The 24,202-nt window shown below is 37.7% G+C and overlaps 1 protein-coding gene across 1 annotated transcript in view; it reads left to right on the plus strand.

The window, feature by feature from the left end:
* The window catches only part of Themis (thymocyte selection associated), a 202,710-nt gene that overhangs the window by 39,667 nt on the left and 138,841 nt on the right, over nucleotides 1-24,202 (plus strand). Inside the window, exon 2 of the mRNA XM_032896390.1 lies at nucleotides 1,419-1,580. Within this exon, the coding sequence (XP_032752281.1) occupies nucleotides 1,419-1,580 (162 nt within the window). The remainder of the gene's footprint in view (nucleotides 1-1,418; nucleotides 1,581-24,202) is intronic.

Raw genomic sequence — 24,202 nt, forward strand, 5'->3', positions numbered from 1 at the left:
GTGTGCACAGGATGATAGCGTTCACAGGTTGGACTTCTGCTTGGGAGCTTCCCTGCCCTCTTCCCTACATCATGCAGATGCTAACACAGAGAATTGCTCTTTAACATGTGACTGTCATTTTGTTTGTAACCAGGAAAGTCAATCCTCACTCTAGTCTGTCCGTCTCTGTCTGATGGACATCTGTTTTCTCAGGTTGCCTAGGGGTGGCTGTGTCTCTATGCAAATTGTCCCTACATGCATCAAGTCCCTTCAGATTTCCTTTGTGCCACGGCCTGGATATGGTCAGAGCATTTTGAACTGCGTGAAAATTCCGGCTGTAGAAACTCTTACAGAAACTAATGAATGCTGTGAAGGGATTATAATATCTTGCCATCTATCCAACCATAGTCTGTGAGGGCACTAAAGAAGAAAGGGAAATGGAGAATTTATATTTCAAAAGAGAAAAATTCAGAAAGCAGACAAAGCTAGCATTTTGTCCTCAGAACCTTATGTTTAGCATGGTCAAGAAGCTCTGAGCGATCGTGGAGGGAGGGAAAAATTGCTGTCCTCTTTGAGTGCCTGCGGTTGTTAATGCTCCACAATCCAGTTGTCGGTTACTGTTCATTTGTGACACAATTGTATTTCAGAGAAGGTGCCAGGAGGTCTCTTTAGACTAGGGCCGACTGCCCAGAACTATGACTACTCCCCTCTCTGGAGCTTATAGTTTGATTGCTCCACTGCTTGCTCTCCATGTTTTGGGAGACACTAGAAGAAAATAAAGGAACAAAAGCCTACCATTAGCATCTGTGATGAAAGGTTTGTCAAAGAGGCCGAAATCCTGAACCGACGAAACTCTTTCTGTTTTGCTGGGTTGGTCTGCCACCTATTGCCGTAAAGGTACTGAGTGCTGTTTCCAGCTTATCAAAAAGCAACAGACAAAAATGGGCAAGGAGACAAGAACCAGATCTGAGATATAAATAGGACGCTGTTAGTGTGAAGTCCTGGTACCCAGACCGCTCTGTCTTGGGGTCTTGGATTCCATTACAGCCTGGTTTGCAGTACATACTCTAATTGCTGTTGACTTATACGGGCTAATTCTGTGACCTGGCAAAATGTTCCAAAAATCCTAGCAGGGAAGGGGTGACTGTAGCTTGACCTTGCATAAATGAGCTAATGGTGATGGGGGAACCATAAACTCAATGAAAAAAAACAAAAACAAAAACAAAAAAACAAGCAAGATTGTTTATTCTTTGCCCAGTGGCTGAAGTGAAAATCCAGTATGATTCTGCTACATGGTGTCCATTTGGGAGAGTCAGGTTAAATTCCTGTTTAGCTAAGGGAGGAATTGAGTGAGAACAGTGCGTATGAGGCTTTCATGGCTGTGTGTTCTTTGCTTTTGAACTTTTATAAAAAAAAGAATATTTTCTTTTTTTTTTCAGGGTCTGTTTATGAGATGTTTGGCAATGAGTGCTGCCTGTCAACAGGAGAGGTGATTAAAATCACAGGTCTCAAAATTAAGAAGATCATGGCTGAAATTTGTGAGGGTGATATTGGAGGTTTGGAGTCTCTGAAGCCCTTCGAGCTGCCCATGAATTTTCCAGGTAAAGTCTGTTGCAACCACTTCATAGATTATTACTGTGTGGATATAATCACAACAATGAAAAATAGAAAGAACGGCAGCTTTCTGACCATTTCTCTGCTTTATAAAACAAAATCCCAGCTGCTCCATTTTAGTACATGAAGACGGAGGGGCCAGATGCTGTGGTAAAAGCCTGTTTGCTCAGAGAGGCAGAGAAAGCACCCAGCTGACCTTCCCACTCCACCAGCATCCCGGAAGGAACAGCTTTCTCCTTCTTCCCGCTGTCTTAAATGCCTTCCAGCTTAATGTCCCTCCGTCTGTTTACTCATGTGCACTCCTTGTCAGCTGGTTGCTGGTTCTGCCTCTTGATCTAGGGATGCCTTTCTTTAGCTCTTGGATTAAAGGTGAGTGTAAGGACTGAGCCATACCATAAGTACTTGTTAACAATAAACTGAAAGCGCTCGGGCTAAGGTGTACACAGGGCTGAGACACACCACAAGGTTCTACCAGTTCACAGTCTTGGGGTACACAATGTGATCAAACATTCTGCAACATTTCTCTTGTTTTAAGGCAGGTTCTCACTGAGTAATCCAGACTGACCTTGAGTTCCATATTGTCCTGCCTGGACTACTGAGTTCTGGGATTACAAATTGGCAATGGTGTTGGCTTCCCAAACTAAGCTGTGTGTTGTGTGGGTTGAAGAAGATGAGGTTCTGATAGGCCAATCAATTCAATATCTACAAAGGACAACCTGACACCCATTTTTCATTCTTTTTTTTATCTAGGAACCGGTCATTTTAGTTAACAAATAACTATTTACAAGTATTTAGTGTTTCTTTCAAGTTAGAGTCTTTTAAATTGACATATGGCAATATAAACACATTAACGAAGTAATATTTTTCATAATGCACATATACATAATATTTTAATACCTTCATTATTTAGTTTTTCCTTACGGTGAAAGTTGTAAGAACCTATCTATTAGCTTTTCCAAAAATGTACAGTGCATAATTGTTAACGGTACTCACGTTACTGTGCAAGAACACCCCAGAACTGCCATTCTTCAGAAGTGCATTTTGCCATGGGTATCTTTAGACGGTCTGATGAGAGTCAGAAAATCTGTTAGCTGAGCATTGTAATGCATGTTTATGATCCCAGTACTCTGAGGCATAATCATGACTTCAAGAGCAACTTGGACCATATAACAAGGCCATGCCCATATATCCTTCTCTAATAAAGTAACAAAAATAAAGTCAAATTACATTTTCATGAGGTACATAAAATGACTTAGCATCACATAAATATATCTATTCTATTACTTAGATAGTTACTTCTTGTCTCTCTGACATGATCTCACTGATGTGGTTGCTCCATTTGATCTAGGTAACTGCACCAAGGTTTCCAACACCATGCCTTGTAGGAACTGCTTGCCCTACATCCTACTTTTAGATGTATTTTTCTAATGTTCCAACAGCGTGGGTACCACAGCCTGCATATCATTGGGTGGGCATTAGATTTCCATGTTTTGTGCTCTAGACTATGGGTTGTTAAACTTGCTCTAAACAGCAGGACAGTAAAATGGTAAGGCCTTGTAGCAAGATCGTTGCCATAACTAGTCTACAGCAATCCTGTAATATGAAGGTCACTGCAGGTAACAGACCAATCAACCAGTGGCCATGGTTGTGTCTCAAAAAATCCTTTATTTATAAAAAGAAGGGGCCAGCAGGATTTGGCCAGTCAAGTTACTTGTTGATGTGCGCTCCACACTACTAATTTCTAGTCTTCATAGTTCTATCAGCATAGACATTGAGAATAATTTCCAAACCTGTTATTGGATGAATATGTGAGTCATCACATAAAGTCTGGTCATCACATCACAAAAGCATTGCAGTGTATTATGCTTCCCAGTATGACGAATGCTTCCCAGTAAGTAATAGGATAGCCTGGGCTATGTGAGAAGCTACATAGGCCCAGTAGGTCATGTTTCAGAACACGAATTTTGTAGTTCTACAACCAATTCCACTGTGTTTTGGTTGTATTACCTTGACAAGTTTTTTTTTCACTGTATGTAAAATTAAATACTAATCCTGCTACCTGTCTCCTAGTGTCTTTGAGGAAGATAATATTGAAGCATAATTAAAGTGCTTGTTATGTCATCTGGAATAGAGCAAAGTTCATAAAGTAGTGATAACTTACATTATTAAGATTCTTATGGATATGGGGGAAGTCAGAAAATGCTTTTCAGAGAATTATAATTGACTTGGTGTTGGAAGAGTAAAAATAAATTAGTTATTTTAAAGAGAAGACTCTTGCAAGTGCTTTAATTCTCTGTACCTTTCAACCGAAATCATAACCATTCTTTTACATCCTTCCTGGTCTTCCATAATGATGGTTTTCAAGCTTGGTTGCACAGTGAACGCGGCTAGGGAGATTAGAAAGCCATGATGCAGGAGGCATCCTGGTTTATTTGGGTGAAGTCTGGTCATGAGGTTTCCTCAAAGCTCCCAAGGAAGTACTAACATGAACCTGAGGATGAGAACCATTGCTTTATAACAAGCATTCCTAAGAAGCAAAGTTAGATGTAATCGCTCTCTCCACATGTACATGTATATGTTTAAGCACATGTGTATGTGTATGCATATATGTATATACATATATGTGTGTTTATGAATATATAGGTATATTACACACATACATATACTTATGTACACATATACATGTATATATGCATATTTATGAATGTGTATGTGTGTGTGTATGTGTGAGGGGGGGTTACTATGTAGCCCATTTTGGCGTGGAATTTCCTTTGTGGAACAGTATTCAAACACTGCCTGTTTCTGCTTCCAAAATATTGCAAGTAGGGACATGTGCTTTCATTCCAGTTTAAGTATTTGTATGCCTTTATTATTTTATTTATTGCTTTTTATATGTATTTGGAGTTAATTTCATATTTGTCAGGCTAGCATGATGTAATAGATAACAGGGTGGCTAAAAGCAGAAACGAAATCATTTATTGCTGTGATTCTCAGTGATTAGAACAAGATGTACAAAATAAACATTCACTAAGTTTAAATGCTCAGAATTTTCAGGTAGAGGAATAGCTTCTTTTTGGACTAGCAAGCACTTGGCTAGTGGCTGAAGTCTGAGGGCATCACTATTTGGACCTTCCTTTGGGCTGCAGTTAGCTTGATGCATTTTCATTAATTGCATAGAAATTTAAAGATGTTTACAAGTGAATCTTAAGGGTTAGAATTAAAATAGAAGTTATTAAGGATGATTGGAGAATATTCTCTTCCAAAAAAAAAAAAGAGTCCAAGATCCTATATAAATGTCTCTTCTTTATGATCTCTAGGGGAAAAGATCAGAATCAAGGTCATTCCTCACGAATCTCAACAGTAACATAGGCAGATTCTACATGAAAACTTTTCATTAAATTCCAATTATATTTTAAAATTTAAAAGCCCGGTAGTACTTTTAACACAGATTTTTTTATTGGTATATATTCATTACGCGTAGTGATAGGATTCGTTTCCCGTAACTATATCATGTACCTTTTCCTCACCTCTTTCATTTTCCCATCCATTCCCACTTCATGTAAGCTCTTGCTTCTACACAAAAATATGATTACATATATGTATATTCGATGTCACTTTACGTATATGCATGAAAACCTAGGAGCCACAAAGAAATGAGAGATAGAAACAAGTGATATCGTCATCATCTTCGGCTGTGTTTATTTTTCTGCAACTGTTGTAATGCTCTTCTTTCTGGTTACATAGAGCTCCAAGTGCAAGTACAGCATAATTTCTTTATCATTTCTTCTGTTAATGAATACTTTGGATGATCCCATAACTTGACTACTAAGGGCAGGGCAGCAATAAACATTCCGATGTATGTTGATTTATGGAGTCTGGGCTTACAGCTTGAAGTGAGCTTATAGCTCGAAGTGAGGTAATCGGGTCATATGCTAGACCTACTCGTAGCTTATTGAGGAATTTCTACATTTATTTCCATGCATCTGTAATCAATAATATTTCCATGCCCGGAATTTGCTGTTATTTATTTCTTGATACTTATCATTCTGGTAGGAATAAGATGTAATCTCAATGCTGTATGACTGTATATTTTTTGGATCCCTAAGGATTTTCAACATATTTTCTGAAAACTCTTAGTTACATTGGCCCTTTTATTGAGTGAATTGTGCAGGGATTTTGGAGCTTAAGGCTTTTGAGTTCTTATGTAGTCTGGAGGTTGATCTTCTGTGTGGCTATCAAAGATTCTTCTTCTAAAGTTGTCTATTTACCAAATTGTTCTCTTTGTTGTTTACAAATTTTAAATACTATCACATTTATTACAGCCTCAAAATTCTTTTCTTTTGATAGAACCAAACCAAGGCAGTAAAAGATGTCTATAATGAAAAACTTTAAACACTGAATAAATGTATGAAAAAGACACTAAGCAGGGTGCAGAGATGGCTCAGAGGTTAAGACACTGTGTGCTCTTCCAGAGGTCCTGTGTTCAATTCCCAGCAACTACATGGTGTCTCACAATCATCTATAATGAGATCTAGTGCCCTCTTCTGGCCTGCAAGCATACATGCAGGCTGAACTCTATATTCACAATAAGTAATCTGAAAAAAAAAAAAAAAGAAAAGAAAACAAACAAGAAAGAAAAAGGAAGAACACTAAAACAACAGGAGATCCCCCACAAAGGTATTTAAAAACATCTTGTTTTAATTATTAACTCAAAATTTTCTTATGGTTGATTTCTAATTTAATTCAATTATCAGAGGACATACTTTCTGAAATCCAAATTTTAAAATATTCTGAGACATGTTTTATACCCTATATAAAAGAATATATGTTCTACCATTATAGAAGTCCATTAAAGATACTGGTTCATTTGTAGAAGTATTCACATCACTTAGGTGATCTTTCCTACTTGATCTTTCACAACAGCATGTCCATTATTAAAATCATGTATGTGTATATTAAATAAAAATAATTGGGAGTTATTTAGGGAAAAATAAACATTAAAAGGTATGGATATAAAAAGGGAGGTCAGTGGAAAAGGGTGAAGGGGTAGAATATGCTTATCAAATAATACATAACGTGTATATTCTTTAAAAAGAAGTTATGATGATGATATTATTAATTGGATCCCTAAAATTCTGTACATTTTTGTTTAATGTACTTTGAGGGTTTGGGGAATATGTGTACCTACATTTATAATTGCTAGTGGATCTGAGTGGAGAGTCTCTTTTAACATCATGTTACTTTTCTTAGTAATAGCATTTTTAAAAGTAAATTTTGCCCCAATTTATTTTTAAACATTGCTGTGATTGTAGCCAAGCTTGGCACTGTTTTTATAATATTGCTGCTATAACCTACTGAGTGCTGAGATTACAGGTGGCCACCAAAATGCCCAGCTATATTTAGTCTGTATATTTTCTTCAGTTTTTTTTTGCTTTTTTATTTTTAATAACTAAAACATCAGTTTCCAGCTGCACCCAGGGCTGGGGCTGTGACACAAAACCCGCCACCAGAGAGCTGGTCTACTAGGAGCACTCTCTCTGCTTAGCTCTTAACCCACAGGTGAGACTCCAGTTTCTCTCCATTGACTGTCCAAGGGGAGACCCCAGAAGCACACAGGGCACAGGAGCCACAGAACAGCCTAGGACAAGACCCTTCCAGTGTCCATTTGTATCCAGAGCATGGGCTGTCCCACAGCTCTCATACACAATACCTGCCAACAAGCCGATCTCACTTCAAGATCACAGGCTCGAGGCTCTCAGCTCAATCAGCAACCCACCAAGACCAACTTCTTCAGAGATAACCAGATGAGAAACAAGCATAAGAACCCTAAACAACAGGCAAGACTAATGGCATCATCAGAACAGGTTCTCACACCACAACAAATATTGGATATCCCACAGGATTTGGGTTTAAAATCACATCTCATGATCTTGATGAAGGGACAAGACATAAATCCTTAAAAAAAATACAGACCAACACAGGTAAATAAGTAGAAGCCCTTAAAGAGGAAACACAAAAATACCTTAAAGAATTACAGGGAAACACAACCAAACAGGTAAAGTAACTGAACAAAACCATCCAGGACCTGATAATGGAAATAAAAAGAGTAAAGAAATCGCAAAGAGACACAACCCTGGAGATAGAAAACCTAGGAAAGAGATCAGGAGTCATAGACAAAAACATCACCAATAGAATACAAGAGATTGAAGAGAATCACAGAGGCATAAGATCCCATAGAAAACATTGACACAATAGTCAAAGAAAATGCAAAAAGCAAAGCTTCTAACCCAAAACAACCAGGAAATCCAGGACACAATGAGAACACCAAACCTAAGAATATTAGGTATAGAAGACAATGGAGATTCCCAACTTAAAGGGCCAGTAAATATCTTCAACAAACTGTAGAATAAAACTCCCTAACCTAAAGAAAGAGATGTCCATGAACATACAAGAAGCCTATGGAACTCCAAACAGATTGGACCACATAACAGTCAAAACACTCAATACACAAAACAAAGAAAGAACATTAAAAAGCAGTAAGGGAAAAGGTCAAGTAACATATAAAGGCAGACCTTTCAGAGTTACACCAGACTTCTCAACAGATACTATGAAAGCTAGAAGACAACACAAATGCCAGCTCAGGCTACTATATCCAGCAAAACTCCCAATTACCATTGGTGGAGAAACCAAGATTTTCCATGACAAACCCAAATTATAACAATGTCTTTCCACAAATCCAATGCTACAAAGGATAATAGAAGGAAAACTCCAACACAAGGAGGGAAAGTGCACCCTAGAAAAAGCAACAAATAATCTTCTTGTAACAAACACAAACATAATTCTGCCTCTAACAACAAAAATAACAAGAAAAAAATCACTATTCCTTAATATGTTTTACCATCAATAGACTCAATCCTTCAATAAAAAGACATAGACTAACAGACTGGATACAAAAACAGAACCCAGCATTTTGCTGTATACAGGAAACACACCTCAATGACAAAGACAGACTATACCTAACAGTAAAAGGCTGGGAATTTTTTTCCGAAGAAAATGGTCCCAAGAAACAAGCTGGAGTAACCATGCTAATATAAAATAAAATCAATTTTCAACCAAAAGTTATCAAAAAAGATAAGGAAAGGTACTTCATATTCATCAAAGGAAAAATCTACGAAGATGAACTCTCGATTCTGAACATCTATGCTCCAAATGCAAGAGCACCCACATCCATAAAAGAAACTTTCTGAACCTCAAAGCACACATTGCACCTCACACAATAATAGTGAGAAATATCCACACCCCACCCTCATAAATGGACAGATCATGGAAACAGAAACTAAATGGAGACAAAGTTAAACTAACACAAGTTTTGAACCAAATGGATTTAACAGACATCTATAGAACATTTCATCCTAAAACTAAAGAATATACCTTCTTCTCAGTACCTCATGGTACCTTCTCAAAAATTGACCTTATGATTGGTTGCAAAACAGACCTCAACAGAAACAAGGAGATTGAAATAATCCCATACATCCTATCAGATCACCATGGACTAAGGCTGGACTTCAATAACAGCAAAAGCATCAGAAAGCTCACATACACATAGAAGCTAAACAGTGGTCTATTTGATGACAACTTGGTCAAGGAAGAAATAAAGAAAAAAATAAAAGACTTTTTAGAATGAAAATTAAGGCACAACATACCCAAACTGATGGGGCATAATGAAAACAGTGCCAAGAGTTTCAAGCAGTGCCAGTGTCAAGCTCTGAGTGCCTGCAAAAAGAAATTAGAGAGAGCATACACTAACAGCTTGACAGCATACCTAAAAGACCAAGAGCAAAAAGAAGCAAATTCACCCAAGAGGAGTGGAAGACAGGAAATACTCAAACTCAAGGCTGAAATCAACCAAGTAGGAAAAAAAAATAACTATATGAAAAATCAACCAAACTAGGCTGGTTTTTTTTTTTTTTTTTTGAAAAAATCAACAAGACAGATTAAACCCTTAGCCAGACTAACCAGAGGGCAGAGAGACATTACTCAAATTAAAAAAAAAAATCCAAATTTAAATCTGTAATGAAAAAATTTAAACACTGAATAAAATGCATGAAAAAGACACTAAACAGGGTGCAGAGATGACTCAGAGGTTAAGATCACTGTCTCATCACTGTCTGAAAAGGGAGACTTAACAACAGAATTTGAGGACATTCTAAAAATTATCAGTTTCTACTACAATAGCATATACTCAACAAACCTGGAAAATCTGGAGGAAATGGACAATTTTCTACACAGATACCAGATACCAAAGTTAGATCAGGATCAGATAAACCATCTAAACAGTCCCATAACCCCTAATGAAATAGAAGAAATAATTAAAAGTTTCCCAATCAAAAAAAAAATACAAAACAGGATCAGATGGGCTTAGTGCAGAATTCTAGAATTCTATCAGACTTTCAAAGAAGACCTAGTACCAATACTCTTCAAAGTATTCCACAAAATAGAAACAGAAGGAACACTACCAAATTCATTCTTTGAAGTCACAATTACACTTATACCTAAACCACACGAAGACCCTACAAAGAGAGAAAAACTTCAGACCAATTTCCTTTATGAATATCAATGCAAAAATACTCAATAAAATTCTCACAAACCAAATCCAAGAACACATCTAAATGATCATTCACCATGACCAAGTCGGCTTCACCCCAGGGAGGCAAGGATGGTTCATTATACAAAAATCCATCAACATGATTCACTATATAAACAAACTCAAGGGAAAAAAAACCCACATGATCATTTCATTAGATGCCCAGAAAGCATTTGACAAAATTCAACACCCCTTCATGATAAAAGTCTTGGAAAGACCAGGAATTCAAGGCCCATACCTAAACACACTAAAAGCAATATACTACAAACCAGTAGCTAACATCAAACTAAATGGAGAGAACCTTTGAAGCAATCCCACTAAAATCAGGGATGAGACAAGGCTGCCCACTTTCTCCCTTCCAATTCAATATAGTACTCAAAGTCCTAGCCAGCGCAATGAGACAACAAAAAGAGGTCAAAGGAGTACAAATTGGAAAGGCAGAAGTCAAAATATCACTATTTGCCGATGATGTAATAATATAGTTTACTTATCTGAAAAATTCTACCAGAGAATTCCTACAGCTGATAAACAACTTCAGCAAAGTCTCTGGATATAAAATAAACACAAACAAATCAGTAGCCTTCCTATACTCAAAGGATAAACTGGCTGAGAAAGAAATTAGGGAAATGACACCCTTCACAATAGTCACAAATAACATAAAAAACCTTGGTGTGACTCTAACCAAGCAAGTGAAAGATGTGTATGATAAGAACTTCAAGCCTCTGAAGAAAGAAATTGAAGAAGATCTCAGAAGATGGAAAGATCCCCCATGCTCATGGATTGGCAGGATTAATACTGTAAAAATGGCCATTTTGCCAAAAGCAATCTACAGATTCAGTGCAATACCCATCAAAATTCCATCTCAATTCTTCATAGAGTTAGAAAAGAGCAATTTTCAAATTCTTTTTTGGAATAACAAAAAAAAGCAAAAAAAAAAACAAAAACAAAAAAAACAAAACAAAACAAAACAGGATACAAGCAACTATTCTCAACAATAAAAGAACTTCTAGGGAATCACCACCCTTGACCTCAAGCTGTATTACATGGCATTTATGATCAATAAGGCATGGTATTGGTACAGAGACAGGCAGGTTAATTAATGGAATAGAATTGAATACCCAGAAATGAATGCGCACACCTGTGGTCAGTTGATCTTTGACAAAGGAGCTAAAATTATCCAATAGAAATAAGACAGCATTTCCAACAAATGGTGCTGGTTCAACTGGAGGTCAGCATGTAGAAGAATGCAAATTGACCCATTCTTATCTCCTTGTACAAAGCTCAAGTCCACATGGATCAAAGACCTCCACATAAAATCTGATGCACTGAAACCAATAGAAGAGAAAGTAGGAAGGAGCCAGGAACACACAGGCCCAGGGGAAAGTTTCTTAAACAGAGCAACAATGGCTAATGCTCTATGATCAACAATCGACAAATGGGACCTCATAAAGCATTTACAATTGTAAGGCAAAGGATACTGTCAATAAGACAAAATGGCAACCAACAGACTGGGAAAAGATCTTTACCAATCCTACATCTGATAGAGGGCTACTATCTAATATATACAAAGAATTCAAGAAGGTAGACTCCAGAGAAGCAACTAACTCTATTAAAAAATGGTGTACAGAGCTAAACAAGGAATTCTCAACTGAGGAATACTGAATGTTCAATATCTTCAGTCATCAGGGAAATGCAAATCAAAACAACCCTGAGATAATACCTCACACCAGTCAGACTAGCTAATATCAAAACTCAGGTGACCTCAGATGCTGGTCAGGATGTGGATGTTGGTGGGATTGCAAGCTGGCGCAACCACTCTGGAAATCAGTCTGGCAGTTCCTCAGAAAATTGGACTTAGTACTACCTGAAGACCCAGCTATACTATTTGTGGACATACACCTAAAAGATGCTCCAAAATATATCGAGGACACATGTTCCTCTATGTTCATAGCAGCCTTATTTATCATAGCCAGAAGCTGGAAAGAACCCAGATGTCCTTCAACAAAGGAATGGATACAGAAAATATGGTACATTCACACAATGGAGTATTACTCAGCTAATCCAAACCAATGACTTCATGAAATTCATAAGCAAATGGATAGAACTAGAACGTATTATCCTGGGTGAGGTTTTTCAGTCACAAAAGAGCACAAATGGTATACATTCCCTGATAAGTGGACATTAACCCAAATCTTGGAATACCTAAGAAAAAATTCACAGATCATATGAAGCCCAAGAAGTAGGAAGAGTAAAATGTGGATGCTTCACTCCTTCTTAGAAGGGAGAACAAAATATTCATGGAAAGAAATATAGGGACAAAGAGTGGAGCAGGGCCTGAAGAAAAGGTCGAGAGACTCCCCAGCCTGGCCATCCATCCCATATGCAGCCACCAAACTCAATCACTAATTTTGATGCCAAGAAGTGCTTGTTGACAGGAGCCAGATATGGGTGTCTTCTGAGAGGCTCTTCCAGAGCCCTACTGATACAGATAAGAATGCTAGCAGCTTACCGTTGGACTGAACAAGGTGACCCCAATGGAGGAATTAGAAAAAAAGACTGAAGGAGCTGAAGGGGTTTGCAACCCTATAGGAAGAACAGCAATATCAACCAACCAGATCCCACCAGAGCTCCCAGGGACTAAACCACAAACCAATGGGTACCCATGGAGAGACCCAGGGCTCCAGTCACATATGTAGCAGAGGATGGCATTGTCCATCATCAATAGGAGAAAAGGCCCTTGGTCTTGTGAAGGCTCGTTTCCCCAATGTAGGGTAATGCCAGGGTGTAGAGCTTAGAGTGGATGGATGGGAGTGGGAGCATCCTCATAGAAGCAGCGGGAGGGGGAGGGGGTATAGGAGATGGGGGAAATGGGATAACATTTGAAATGTAAATACATAAAATATCCAAGAAAAAATAAAGTCAAGAAAAAAAAAGGAAGGAAGGAAGGGAAGAAAGAAGAAAGAAAGAAAAGAAAGAAAAAAGAAAGAAAGAAAGAAAGAAAGAAAGAAAGAAAGAAGGAAAAGAAAGAAATAAGGAAGGAAGAACCGATATTAGGTTTAAGAGATATTTTTGTTGTTTTATTTATGTTTAGAGATGTTTTTGTTATTTATTTATTTTATTTATTATTAATAGATTTTACAATTTACTCCTACGAAAATTAAGTGGAGAACTCTTTAGTGAAATTCAGTATCCAAAAGACCAAAATCAACCAACCGAAAAAAAAAAAAAGGGAAGTCTCCCCCATTGTGATAATGGACTACATAGTAAAGATAGTAGCAGTATGTTTATTTTAACAAAGTGCCAAGTCGTCCTGCAAAATGACATTATGTACGACTCTAAACAATGAAAGAACATTCTCGTTCCATGTCCTCAGCAGGAATTGGTTCTATCGGTGCCCTCCTTTGGCCATTCAATACATACAAACCTGTGGTACTAAAGTCTTCTTTTAATCTGTGATTCCCAGGTGGAATATGAACTTTCTTTATGGGGTGTTAGTTGAAGATATTTTGCCCATTAAAAAAAACGTGCTGTGGGTTTTCTTACATTGTGAACTCTTTGTATACTTGCGATACCAACCTCTGATCACAGTTTTGCAAATATGTTTTCTTAAACCTGTGCTTTGTCTTCTCAGTCTCCTGATAGTGTCATTTTCAGAGAAGTTTTTTTTTTTTTTAAAGTCTGGTTTATGCATTGTTCGTTTTCTAGAATGTGCTTTACAACTGTACCTACTGTTCATCTTCAAATCCAGTACCATCTAGGACTTCTCAGTTAGCTACTCAGTACTTGGGGGTTTTCCTGTTCTGTATTTTGATTTAATATTTAAGATGGTGTAAGTTCTATTCTGGTATTCCCTTTTTGCATACAATGGTCTAGCATCTTTTGTTGAAAGCATATCCCTACTTCATTATGTCTCTTTTGTGTTCTTTAATGGGTTAGATTTCTGTGGAACAATTCCTACCCTATACATTGTATCACATTGTTCAGTCTTCCCATCTTTTCACTAACATCACCTTCCCTACACTGTTGTTCACTTTATAATAAGTCTGGATGTAACTTTTCTAAAGTTGTCATTCTTGTTCAAAAATGTTACCTATTCTGTGCTTCTTTGCCTGTTCATATCAACTATAAATTTTCCTTAATAGTCATAAAATAACTCCCCAGAGTTTTGACTGGAGTTTTAATTAATTTACAGATATAGATGGAAAGAATTGAGTTTTTAATTACAATAGTGAAACTTTCTAGTCATAAATGTAGAATATTACTCTATTAGTTTAGACAAATTTCTTTTATCAGAATTTTATATTTTCTTCATAGAGAAGTAATACATACTTAGATGTAGTTATAACTATTGCGTTTAGAGATACATAATTCTTTACTGCATTTTAATTTATTATTGGGGAGGGTGCGCATGTGCTAAGATATGCATGTAGGGGGTCAAAGGACAATTTTGTTCTTTTTATATCATATGGGGCCCTAGGATTAAACACAGTTCATCCGGTTCAGTGAAGGGCACCTTTATTTCCTAAACCATTTTTCCCAGCTCATCATTTTCAGGATATTAATGACATTTTAAAATTTTCAATTACTGCTTGATTATTGCTTATAAAAAGATGTACTTAAAAATAACCCTTTGTTCCTCAACTCTAATTGTCCCCTTGTTTTCAAGGATGGTTTTATTTGACACTGACTAACTAGGATTTGTTGTTGTTGCTGCTGTTGGTTCATTAACATGCTTTATATGACAAGTGTGTCAGCTGCGAGCAGTGACACCTTTCTTTGAGCCTCCTACCCATTGGTGACCAGTGCAATTTTGAAAATAAGGCAAAAGAAGTCATACAGGCCTTCATTCCCATCTAAATAGCAAGTTGTCCCTTGTGTTGACAAGTATCCTTTTACTTTAACTTGTTGTGGTTTGTGCTACTGGTTTATTGTTTGTTTGTTTGTTTCGTTTTGTTTTTCATACTCCATAGATATAATGTCAAATGCTTTTTCTGCATCTACTAGTGTGATCATATAATTTTCTTTCTTTAGGTTGTATATATGATATATTATATTAATTAATTTTTAAATGTCAAACCAAGTGAATAGGAAAAAAACACAGTATTCACGTAGTATATTTTTTTCTACTAACATGTGATTTAATTTGATGATCTTTCCAGGGATTCTTATACTTACAGTAAAGACAGTGTATTGAAAGCTACATTGCTATACAGTATTCTTCTCTTATTATATTAGCATTAGGATAATGCTGAGATTGCTCAAGATTAAACCAGAAAGTATCGCCCCATTTCTATCTTTAGAAAATATTATAATGTATTTCAAATTTTGTTTCTTAAATGTTTAGAAGAACTTAGTGGTAAACCCCGTGTGGGCATTTTCTGGTCTGGAGGTCATTAGTTATTAATTAAATATCTTTGATAAATATAGGTCTATTGAGAGATCCTGTTCCTTCTGTGGGGAGTTTCAGCACACTGTGTCTTTTGCTGAGGTAACTAGTTGAAGCAAGTTAGCAAGATGGTGAGAACGTGTTCGTTCATAGGGGACATTTATTAATACTTGCAGTGACACAGGATCTGCAAAGATCTGTCTGTTTTGATTTGAGGTATTTCTGTCTACTTTCTGTTTTCATTACTTCAGCCAAATATTGTTCTATTTTCTTGATCTTTTAAAGGTGCTAAAATAGAGCTTCTTTGTGTTACACATAGATACATACACACATACACATGTGTACACGCACAGATGTGCCCATGAATATACACATACATACACATGCCCACTCATGTACTAACATGTAATACAGTCATATATGCATGCATACATGCATGCACATGCAAATGTATGCACAGACATGCTCATATCCACACACATACACACATACACATTTATACACGTATATGTGGGATAAATTTTAGCACTTTCTTTGTGAGGCAGTTATCTACTGACAACAGAGTTCCTTGATTTTTATCAGAGAGAGTATTTTCATTTCTTTCACGTTTGAAGGACAATTTCACTATTTGTGGCCTGAGGTCAGTGGGCTGTTTTCTTTAAATACTTTATGAATTTCACTGCACTGTCTTGTTTCACGGTTCTAGTAGATTCAATGCCTATTTTTGTCCTATCGTAGATGTTTCATCCCTCAGAATTTTTTGGTAATTTTTCTGTAGTGAGCTGAGGTGCAGTTTTTGCCCTTTGTCCTCTGGCTTCCCCAAACATCTTTACTGACTCTGTTTTGATGTCTATCATTAGTTTGGAAAACATATTCCTCATTATTTCTTCATGTCTCTTCATAATCTATTTTGTTGACATTCCTATTACAAATAGTTTGTATCTTTTGTTTTTCATGGTCCTTGGATAGTCTGGGATTTTTAAGATGCATTGTTGTATTTCCTGGTTGTTTTTCTAGAAGGTTCTGAGATTGTTTTTCCCCCCCTAGTTCACACCAAATCTTTCAGCCAGCCTGTCCAAGGCACTCTTATTTTCAGAGTGATTCAGATGTGTGAGCCTGACCCCAGCGCTTATTTTGTTTCACCAAAATGTTTATACTTTCTTTAAGTGTGCATCATAATCTTCTTGCTAAGCAGCCATGAGTGGCAGCTGCTGAGGCATATGTAGTGAGACAGGCACTATATGCGCCCATAATGACGAGGTGACAAGCTGTAGCGTGAGGATATATCTTCTGTAGGTCTCAATCTCAAGGCGAGCCTGGGCCTCAGAACTACGACTTTCATGAGAGCCTGCCCTGACTTTAGGCAGGAAAGGATGGCGACAGCGGGCTGCTTTTGTGCAGATGGCTATCTTCCTCCTCTCAAGTAGAAGGCTAGATGAGCTGGCGTTATCCTTGCCTTGAGCTAGGCAAACTTTGATAAAATTCCAATCGTTTATGAGTTGGTAAATTAGTTTTTCTTGTGGGCATTTTGGATTTCCTTAGAGAGGAAATCTCCTGAGCTGCACCACTCCAGCTTTACCGCTCATACAGAATTTCATTGGCATTTATATCAGCAGATACACCGCCATCAACTTCCGCCCAGGCTTCTTTCCTTCCTCACAGATGTGTACTTAATGTCAGACTAGACTTCTCAGCTCACACACGTCATAGACATTTAAGGAACCCAAACTTAGAAATAAAATAGACTTTTACGCTGTGTTTTTTAGTGTTTGTCCTGCATATTACGAGGAGCAGTTTTATTTATAATAATGTAATTTGGAATAATTAATTTGAGTGTCTTTCAGATAGTCACTTCAAAACAGGTCAAACTTCGAAGGTTTTGTGAGTTTTTCTTGATCTGTGTTTTTCTATGCCTCTATTTATGCTCCCATAACTTCCGTCTTCCTGTGCACATTTATATCTGATAGATTTGGGGACTATGTTCACTTTCTGCCTTCTTCATACTCTGTGCAGTCAGAGTCACCTTCCAATGTGACTAGTTATCTTCTTTTGTAGGGTAGCATCCTCATGGCTTTAAATCTATAAACCCAGTTTCCTTGAATCTAAAGTAAGTTACTCAAACTATTTCTCTGTGAAGTTTGATGACTAGACTTCCTCAGACACAGTTTCTAGACATTGATGTTTATTGTAAGTTACTTTAGCACGATTTCCTACACTTGGGCAGAATTGTCCACGAGGAGTATGCGGACTTCTAAACCGTCTGCAGTTTCACTGAGGCATCCCAGTGTCCTCCGGACATCTCATGGACCTGCCTCGTTCAAACTTCTCACGCCATTACAGGCAGCTGAGGAGGGCAGGAACTCCGTACTGAGTGTTTGACAGATGCTCTCAGGAGAGGGGGTTTTTAAAATTTAATTTATTATTTACTACTTATTTTTTGCCATGGAATGGACAAAAATTTAGTAAAGATGACTGTCTAATGTGGCCTTGCAGGGAGGTACTAGACATATTGAATAGTTGCGGTTTTCTGGAGTTGGAACTGAGGAGCCTTAAGCCATCTCCTTCCACAGCATGATTTTGTTTTAGGCTGCTGGTTTTCAAACCTAAAATGGAACTTTGGACAGAGACAGAGGGAGATGGGAACTTTATCACTCTGTTTATGACATTCAGTCACTTTCAGGAATTCTTCTTCGATTGCTCCAACTCCTCCGTTAATTCTTAAGCCCTGCTTTTCTGAGAAGCAATTTGCAGTTTTGAGGGAGGAAGTGGTTTCTTGAGACTCCTGCTTTATCATTTTTTGGTTACTTCCATCACCCTGTGTTGATGTATTTAAACACAGATCCTCATTTCCAGTGGTAAGACCTGGGGAGATGATCCTACAAAGTTTCCTTTGCAAGCAAATAAAATCCACTGCCAAAAGACACAGACTTTTGCAACAAGAACATGGCTTTGAAAACTCCGGCTCAAACAAGCATCAAGGCAGCAAAGGTTTCTGGGGATTTGGGAGAGATGTTTTAGGGAACAAGTACAAATCTCCTTTGCTAAAAGGGAGACAGGAGAGCGAATTTTCAATACACACTAGCTCATATCCTATAATATAATGCTTCCATATGTCTCTATTTTGTCACCTCCCAAATGCACAAATACATTAAAAGATAAAAAGCGAATATTCCATTTCTCCGTGGGAATAAACCAACTGTCCAAGGAGAACAGTTTGTTCTTTTCAAAGACATCTCTCTCGGCTGAACTAGAAAACTTAGCAGTTGCTGCCAAACACAACAAAAATAGACCCCGGTGCTTGGTAGCTGGTTGCATTGTCCGCATAGATTGGTAAATGACATCCTATTTGGCTTCTAGAGAGGATCCAAATTCCTCGATTACTTTCTTGAAAGATTTATTCCTCCTTTGTGGTGTGAGGAAGTATGACTAAGAAGCATCATGAGAGATACCCTGGGAGGAAATGTTTCCCTACATCTTTATGATGACCAATGATGTTTTTCCCAAACAGCAACTGTGCCCTGTGTGTCTGATGCTCCGCTTTCCCTTGAAATGCTATAAATCCTTTGCCTTTTACATTGTGTCTCTAAACCGTGTGCTCCAGGAGAGCTGCAGATCCATCCATAAAACTGCTGCTGAAATTACAACACTAGATTGGGGAAATTTTTCTCCTTGAATTTTTATGTCCCAGGCTATGAATTGAGTTGCTGTGCAGGAATCCTATTTCAGGAGACAGGGAGTCTGTGGAAAATGTGAAAGCAAAGCTCAGAGGGGGTTTATCCTGTTATTCCATAATCTCTGCTCTCCTCTCACATTGCGTGAGGTTAATACGATGATGCAGCAGGCGCCATTTTGAATGTGTGTGTGTGTGTGGATGTGGGTGTATGTGTGTGTATGTGTGTATCTGTGTGTCTGTGTGAGTGTATGTGTGTGTCTGTGTGTGTATGTGTGTGTGTCTGTGTGCATGTCTGTGTGTGTATGTGTGTGTGTGTCTGTGCGTGTCTATGTGGGTGGGTGTATGTGTGTATGTGTGTGTATGTGTGTGTATGTGTGTATGTCTGTGTGTGTATGTGTGTGTATGTCTGTGTGTGTGTCTGTGTGTGTCTGCATGTGTGTGTGTGTGTGTGTGTATGTGTGTGTGTGTGTGTGTGTGTGTGTGTGTGTGTGTGTGTGTGTGTGTGTGTGTCTGTGTGTGTGTGTGTGTGTGTGTGTGTGTGTGTGTGTCTGTGTGTGTGTATGTGTGTGTGTGTGTGTGTGTCTGTGTGTGTATGTGTGTGTGTCTGTGTGTTTGTCTGTGTGTGTCTGTGTGTGTGTGTGTATGTTATATTGATCCACATTTGACATTTGTGTTGAGAGGCAGAATAACCTGCCCGAAGTCATGCACTTAGTATGTGGTTTTTATTTAAATCTTCACTAACTCTGTTGAAGAGAAATGAATTACATAATAATTTAAACATTTCTAATAGATGCATTAAAGTATTATGTAGTATGAATTTAAAAAATCACCCCAAAATTTAGCAGCTTCAGAAAAAACCATCTCACATGCTTTCTTGAGAACATGACTTTATTTTTTAGAAAAATATTAGCTAACTATTGACTAAAACTGACCTAATAAAAGTGCTTCTAAATAACATTGGTTTTGGCAAAATGATAAAAAATATTGAATATGTGATTTTTGCCTGGGTTTTAAAATGCTTAATTCATTACCAGTTGTTAAAGTGAAATTTCCCATTGTTTTATTTGGAGACTGATATATTGAATTCGTGGAATAACTATAATCTTACATTCCTTGGGGCTGTATTGTGGGGTATTCAGCAGAGAAGACTGCTCAGACATGGGTTTAAGCCAATAGAAAGTCTTTATTAGCTGGATGGTAACTACGGATCATGCTTGAGATCCCAGTGCAGCCTGAGCCTTTCTCAGGGAGATCTTTTAAGCACAAAAAGACATGTTCTTGGTTGACATACTTCAGGTAACAAGAACAGTTAGCCAGGAGCAGAACTAAAGAAGCCAAAAGCCAAGGTTAGTATGTTGTGAAGCGTTCCCAGAACTTTGATGGAATAGACCATTATTCTAGTTTTGGCAGGCGGTGCTGTATACTTACTGAGATTTGCAACCTGAATAAAGTCAGTTATGCTAAGGTCTGGGGATCTACTAAGGTATGGGGCCCTGGAACAGGGTTCTGACTAGGTGATTTTGGTTTTGTCTTGTCAATTCGATACACAGTCAAGTCCTCTGAGAGGAGGTGAGAAAATACTTCTGTAGGGTTGGCTGGAAAGAAAAAGTGTGGGTGCTTTCTTGATTAATGACTGATGTGGGGGGAGGGCAAGCTAACTGGAAGGGCAGTGCCAGCTGGAGGCAAGTGTGTCTGTGTAATAGAAAAAGCAGGCTTAGGAAGCCATAGAAAGCAAACCAGTGTTCCTCGAGGACCTCTGCCTCAGTTCCTGCCTCCAGGTTCCTGCTTTGAGTTCCTTCTCTGACTCCCTGACCGGAGTGTGACCTGAGAGTTGTAAGCTGAAACAAACCCCTTCCGTTGTAAGCTAAAACAAACCCCTTCCGTTGCTCCTAAGCTGCTCTTGGTCATGGTGCTTGTTACAGTAGCAGGCGCCTAGGACAAGCAGAGGTCCTTTACGGTTCATCCTCCCACCGCAGTGCCTATCTCTTCCGCAGCTTATAATCACGGGCACTTCTTTGTCTAACGATGATTTCCTAAAACAATCTGATAAAACATTATACACAATGGGTAAAATATACCTTTCCGATAGGTAGTATCCCGATCTTTTTGTTTTTGAAGAAAGCTTGTTAAAAGAAGCAAAACAACAGGAAGGCTTTGCTCTTCTCGCCTGGCTGCGAGGATGAAAGGGGAGTTCAGATTGGCTCTGTACAGAGCTCTGTCTCAGAGAAGAACTTGCTTCCAAAGAAGCAGGGACTCGTTTTTCACATTTTTCTGGGTCAGTTTCTCATAAGCCATGTCGTTCCCACTGTGCTCACTTAAGCAAATTAAACTCAGCTGTGACTGTTAGACAAAATATTTTCCTGGCAGGAAAAGGGATCCCTGCATATCTATGAACAAGCCAAAGAGAGGTGGCCTTGTATAGTGATTTATAGCTTTAATTTCAGGGTCAACTGTCTTGAGCATTTAAAACATAATCAAATTATTTTTCTACGTTTCCAGCCATCACGTACGTATATCACCTGAAACGCAAAAAGATTTTAAAATTCTAAGTTAAAATAGTATCTTACGGGGGAAGGCTGGGCTGGGTGGGGAAACAAAAAAAAAGAAAGAAAAAGAAAATAATACCTTACTTTTCACCTATGTGTTCGTTATTATTTTAGTATTAGACCAGTGCTTTTATCACAAAACAATCATTTGTGAAAACGGGCAACTCTACAACTACCGGTGTTCTATATTTCATGTCTCCCTCTAAGTTCTATTCTATTGATCCACGTCCATCTTTCCTGTATGTGTAATTCTCCCAATGATGTGGTCTTTACAGCACCATCATGAAAAGGCCATCACGGGGGCATTGAAGTCGTCCTTGAAAACTATGAATACTGGTCTTCAGTTTTTGTTTTTTTTTAACTCTTAACAGAATAGTAGTATATAGCATGTTATTTATACTCAATGTAATTTAGAGGCTGCTTTTAACACCCTTCATAATCTCTAGCTGTAAAAGTAGTGCAAATTCTTCCTTCTGCTTCTTTTAATAAGAGTCATTGGAACACAAGGTGGTCTTCATGTCCTCCTCGACCCCACAAACCAGTGCCCACCACGATTGTCAGTCCCACCAGAGCAGTACAAGAGTGGCAATCAAGGGACCTACACTCTCCGGTCATTGTCAAAGTTCATAGCTCCCATTCAATTACTGTTGGCGTTGTATTTTCTATGGGTTTTGATAAATGTATAATAGCATATATTCACCATTATGGTATCATATGAAATAGTTTCGCTGCCTTGAGAGTCCTCTGCCACACATTACCCTCTCTGCTCCCATACCTTTACTGACTCTGTAGTCTTGCCTTTTCTAAACATCCCGTGACTGGAGTTATGCTGTAACACAGCCTTTGCAGATTTCCTTCTGTCATTCCCTCAATAAGGTTTTCCCATAGTTTTTCACAGATTATCGAGTCATCTCTTTTTTATTGGGCCTGATATTTACTTGTCTGTCTGTGAACTGTCTATTCCCCCCACTGGAAAAAAACAAAAACCTCTTGATTTCTCCAAGTTTTAATAATTGTAAGGAAGTACAATTATAGACATTGGCAAACACATTTTTATGCCTTGAAGTTTAAAGTGTATCAATTTCTCCTAATTTTACATGTAATATATGTGTCGTATAGAAAATTAGAAAATATGAGAAAATGGAGGAAAAGTAATAAATACTTCCTGTAATTTTGATGCTAGAGCTATTTTATATCATCTGTGTGTCATGTATCTTTTCATATTATTTTCTGCATGTAATGAGTATCCACCCACAAGTAGTCACATGAATTAACACAACAGACTAAGGTTCATTTCTGTGTACTTGCCTGGGTCAGTAAATATTCTTCAACACACCATTTTTTATTTCTGTATTTCTCACATGCATACCCCATGCTTATTAACTCTATCTTGATAATGGGCATTGATGCATTTTCTGTTATGATCTATCTTTTATTTATTTTTATTTATTTGTTTTTTTCCGGAACTGAGGACCGAACCCACGGCCTTGCGCCTTGTGCTTGCTAGGCAAGCGCTCTACCACTGAGCTAAATCCCCAACCCCATGATCTATCCTTTAAACAAATACTTTATTTTTACTTCTGATGTTTAACAACTTCATGGACTTGAAATTGTTGGGCCAACAGTAAAAATGTTTTTAAAGATTTTTGTTTGTCTTAAGGCAGGGTTCTACTATGTAGTTCAGGCTAGTTTTCAACTTACAGTCTTCTTAGCATTGAATCCCTCTCCTCTCCCCTTCCTCCCCTCTCTCTCCCTCTTCTTCCCCCTACTCCTCTTCCCCTCCCCTTTCCCTCTTCCCCTCTGTGCTTTGTGATGCTGAGGATCAAATCTAGGTCCTTGGGTCTCCTAGGTTATTACCCCACCATTAGCCATATCCCCAGACTTCAATACCTTTTTTGCTATATATTTCTAAATCATATTTTGTAGTGTCTTTACCAATCTGCATTATTACTAGGGACATGTGAGGGACTAACCCAGCTGTTTTTTTGAAGACTGAAGTTAAATTGTCTTCTCCTTATATTTTTTAATTAATAGCTTCATCAGAACATGATTTAATATAACAAATTTTACCTGTAATATAACAAATTTAATGCAATTCAATAATCATTGGTAGTCTTGTCTCATAAAATAAACATAGCTTATATATTATAGTAGTAATTATGGTAATATTAGTTTTTGAGAAAATACCTGCAAAGCTCATTTGAAACAAAAAGATCAAAAATATTTAAATGTTTTTCACAATGTAATGCTGAAAAATTATTTTTCTACCTATGTTAGGACCCAATATACAGTCATTAGCTGTATTATGTATTATGGAAACATAGCATTACTTTGGGGGTGAAGAATTAAGATGTTTATTA

The sequence above is a fragment of the Rattus rattus genome, chromosome 2 (genome assembly GCF_011064425.1).
Source record: "Rattus rattus isolate New Zealand chromosome 2, Rrattus_CSIRO_v1, whole genome shotgun sequence".
NCBI lineage: Eukaryota > Metazoa > Chordata > Mammalia > Rodentia > Muridae > Rattus > Rattus rattus.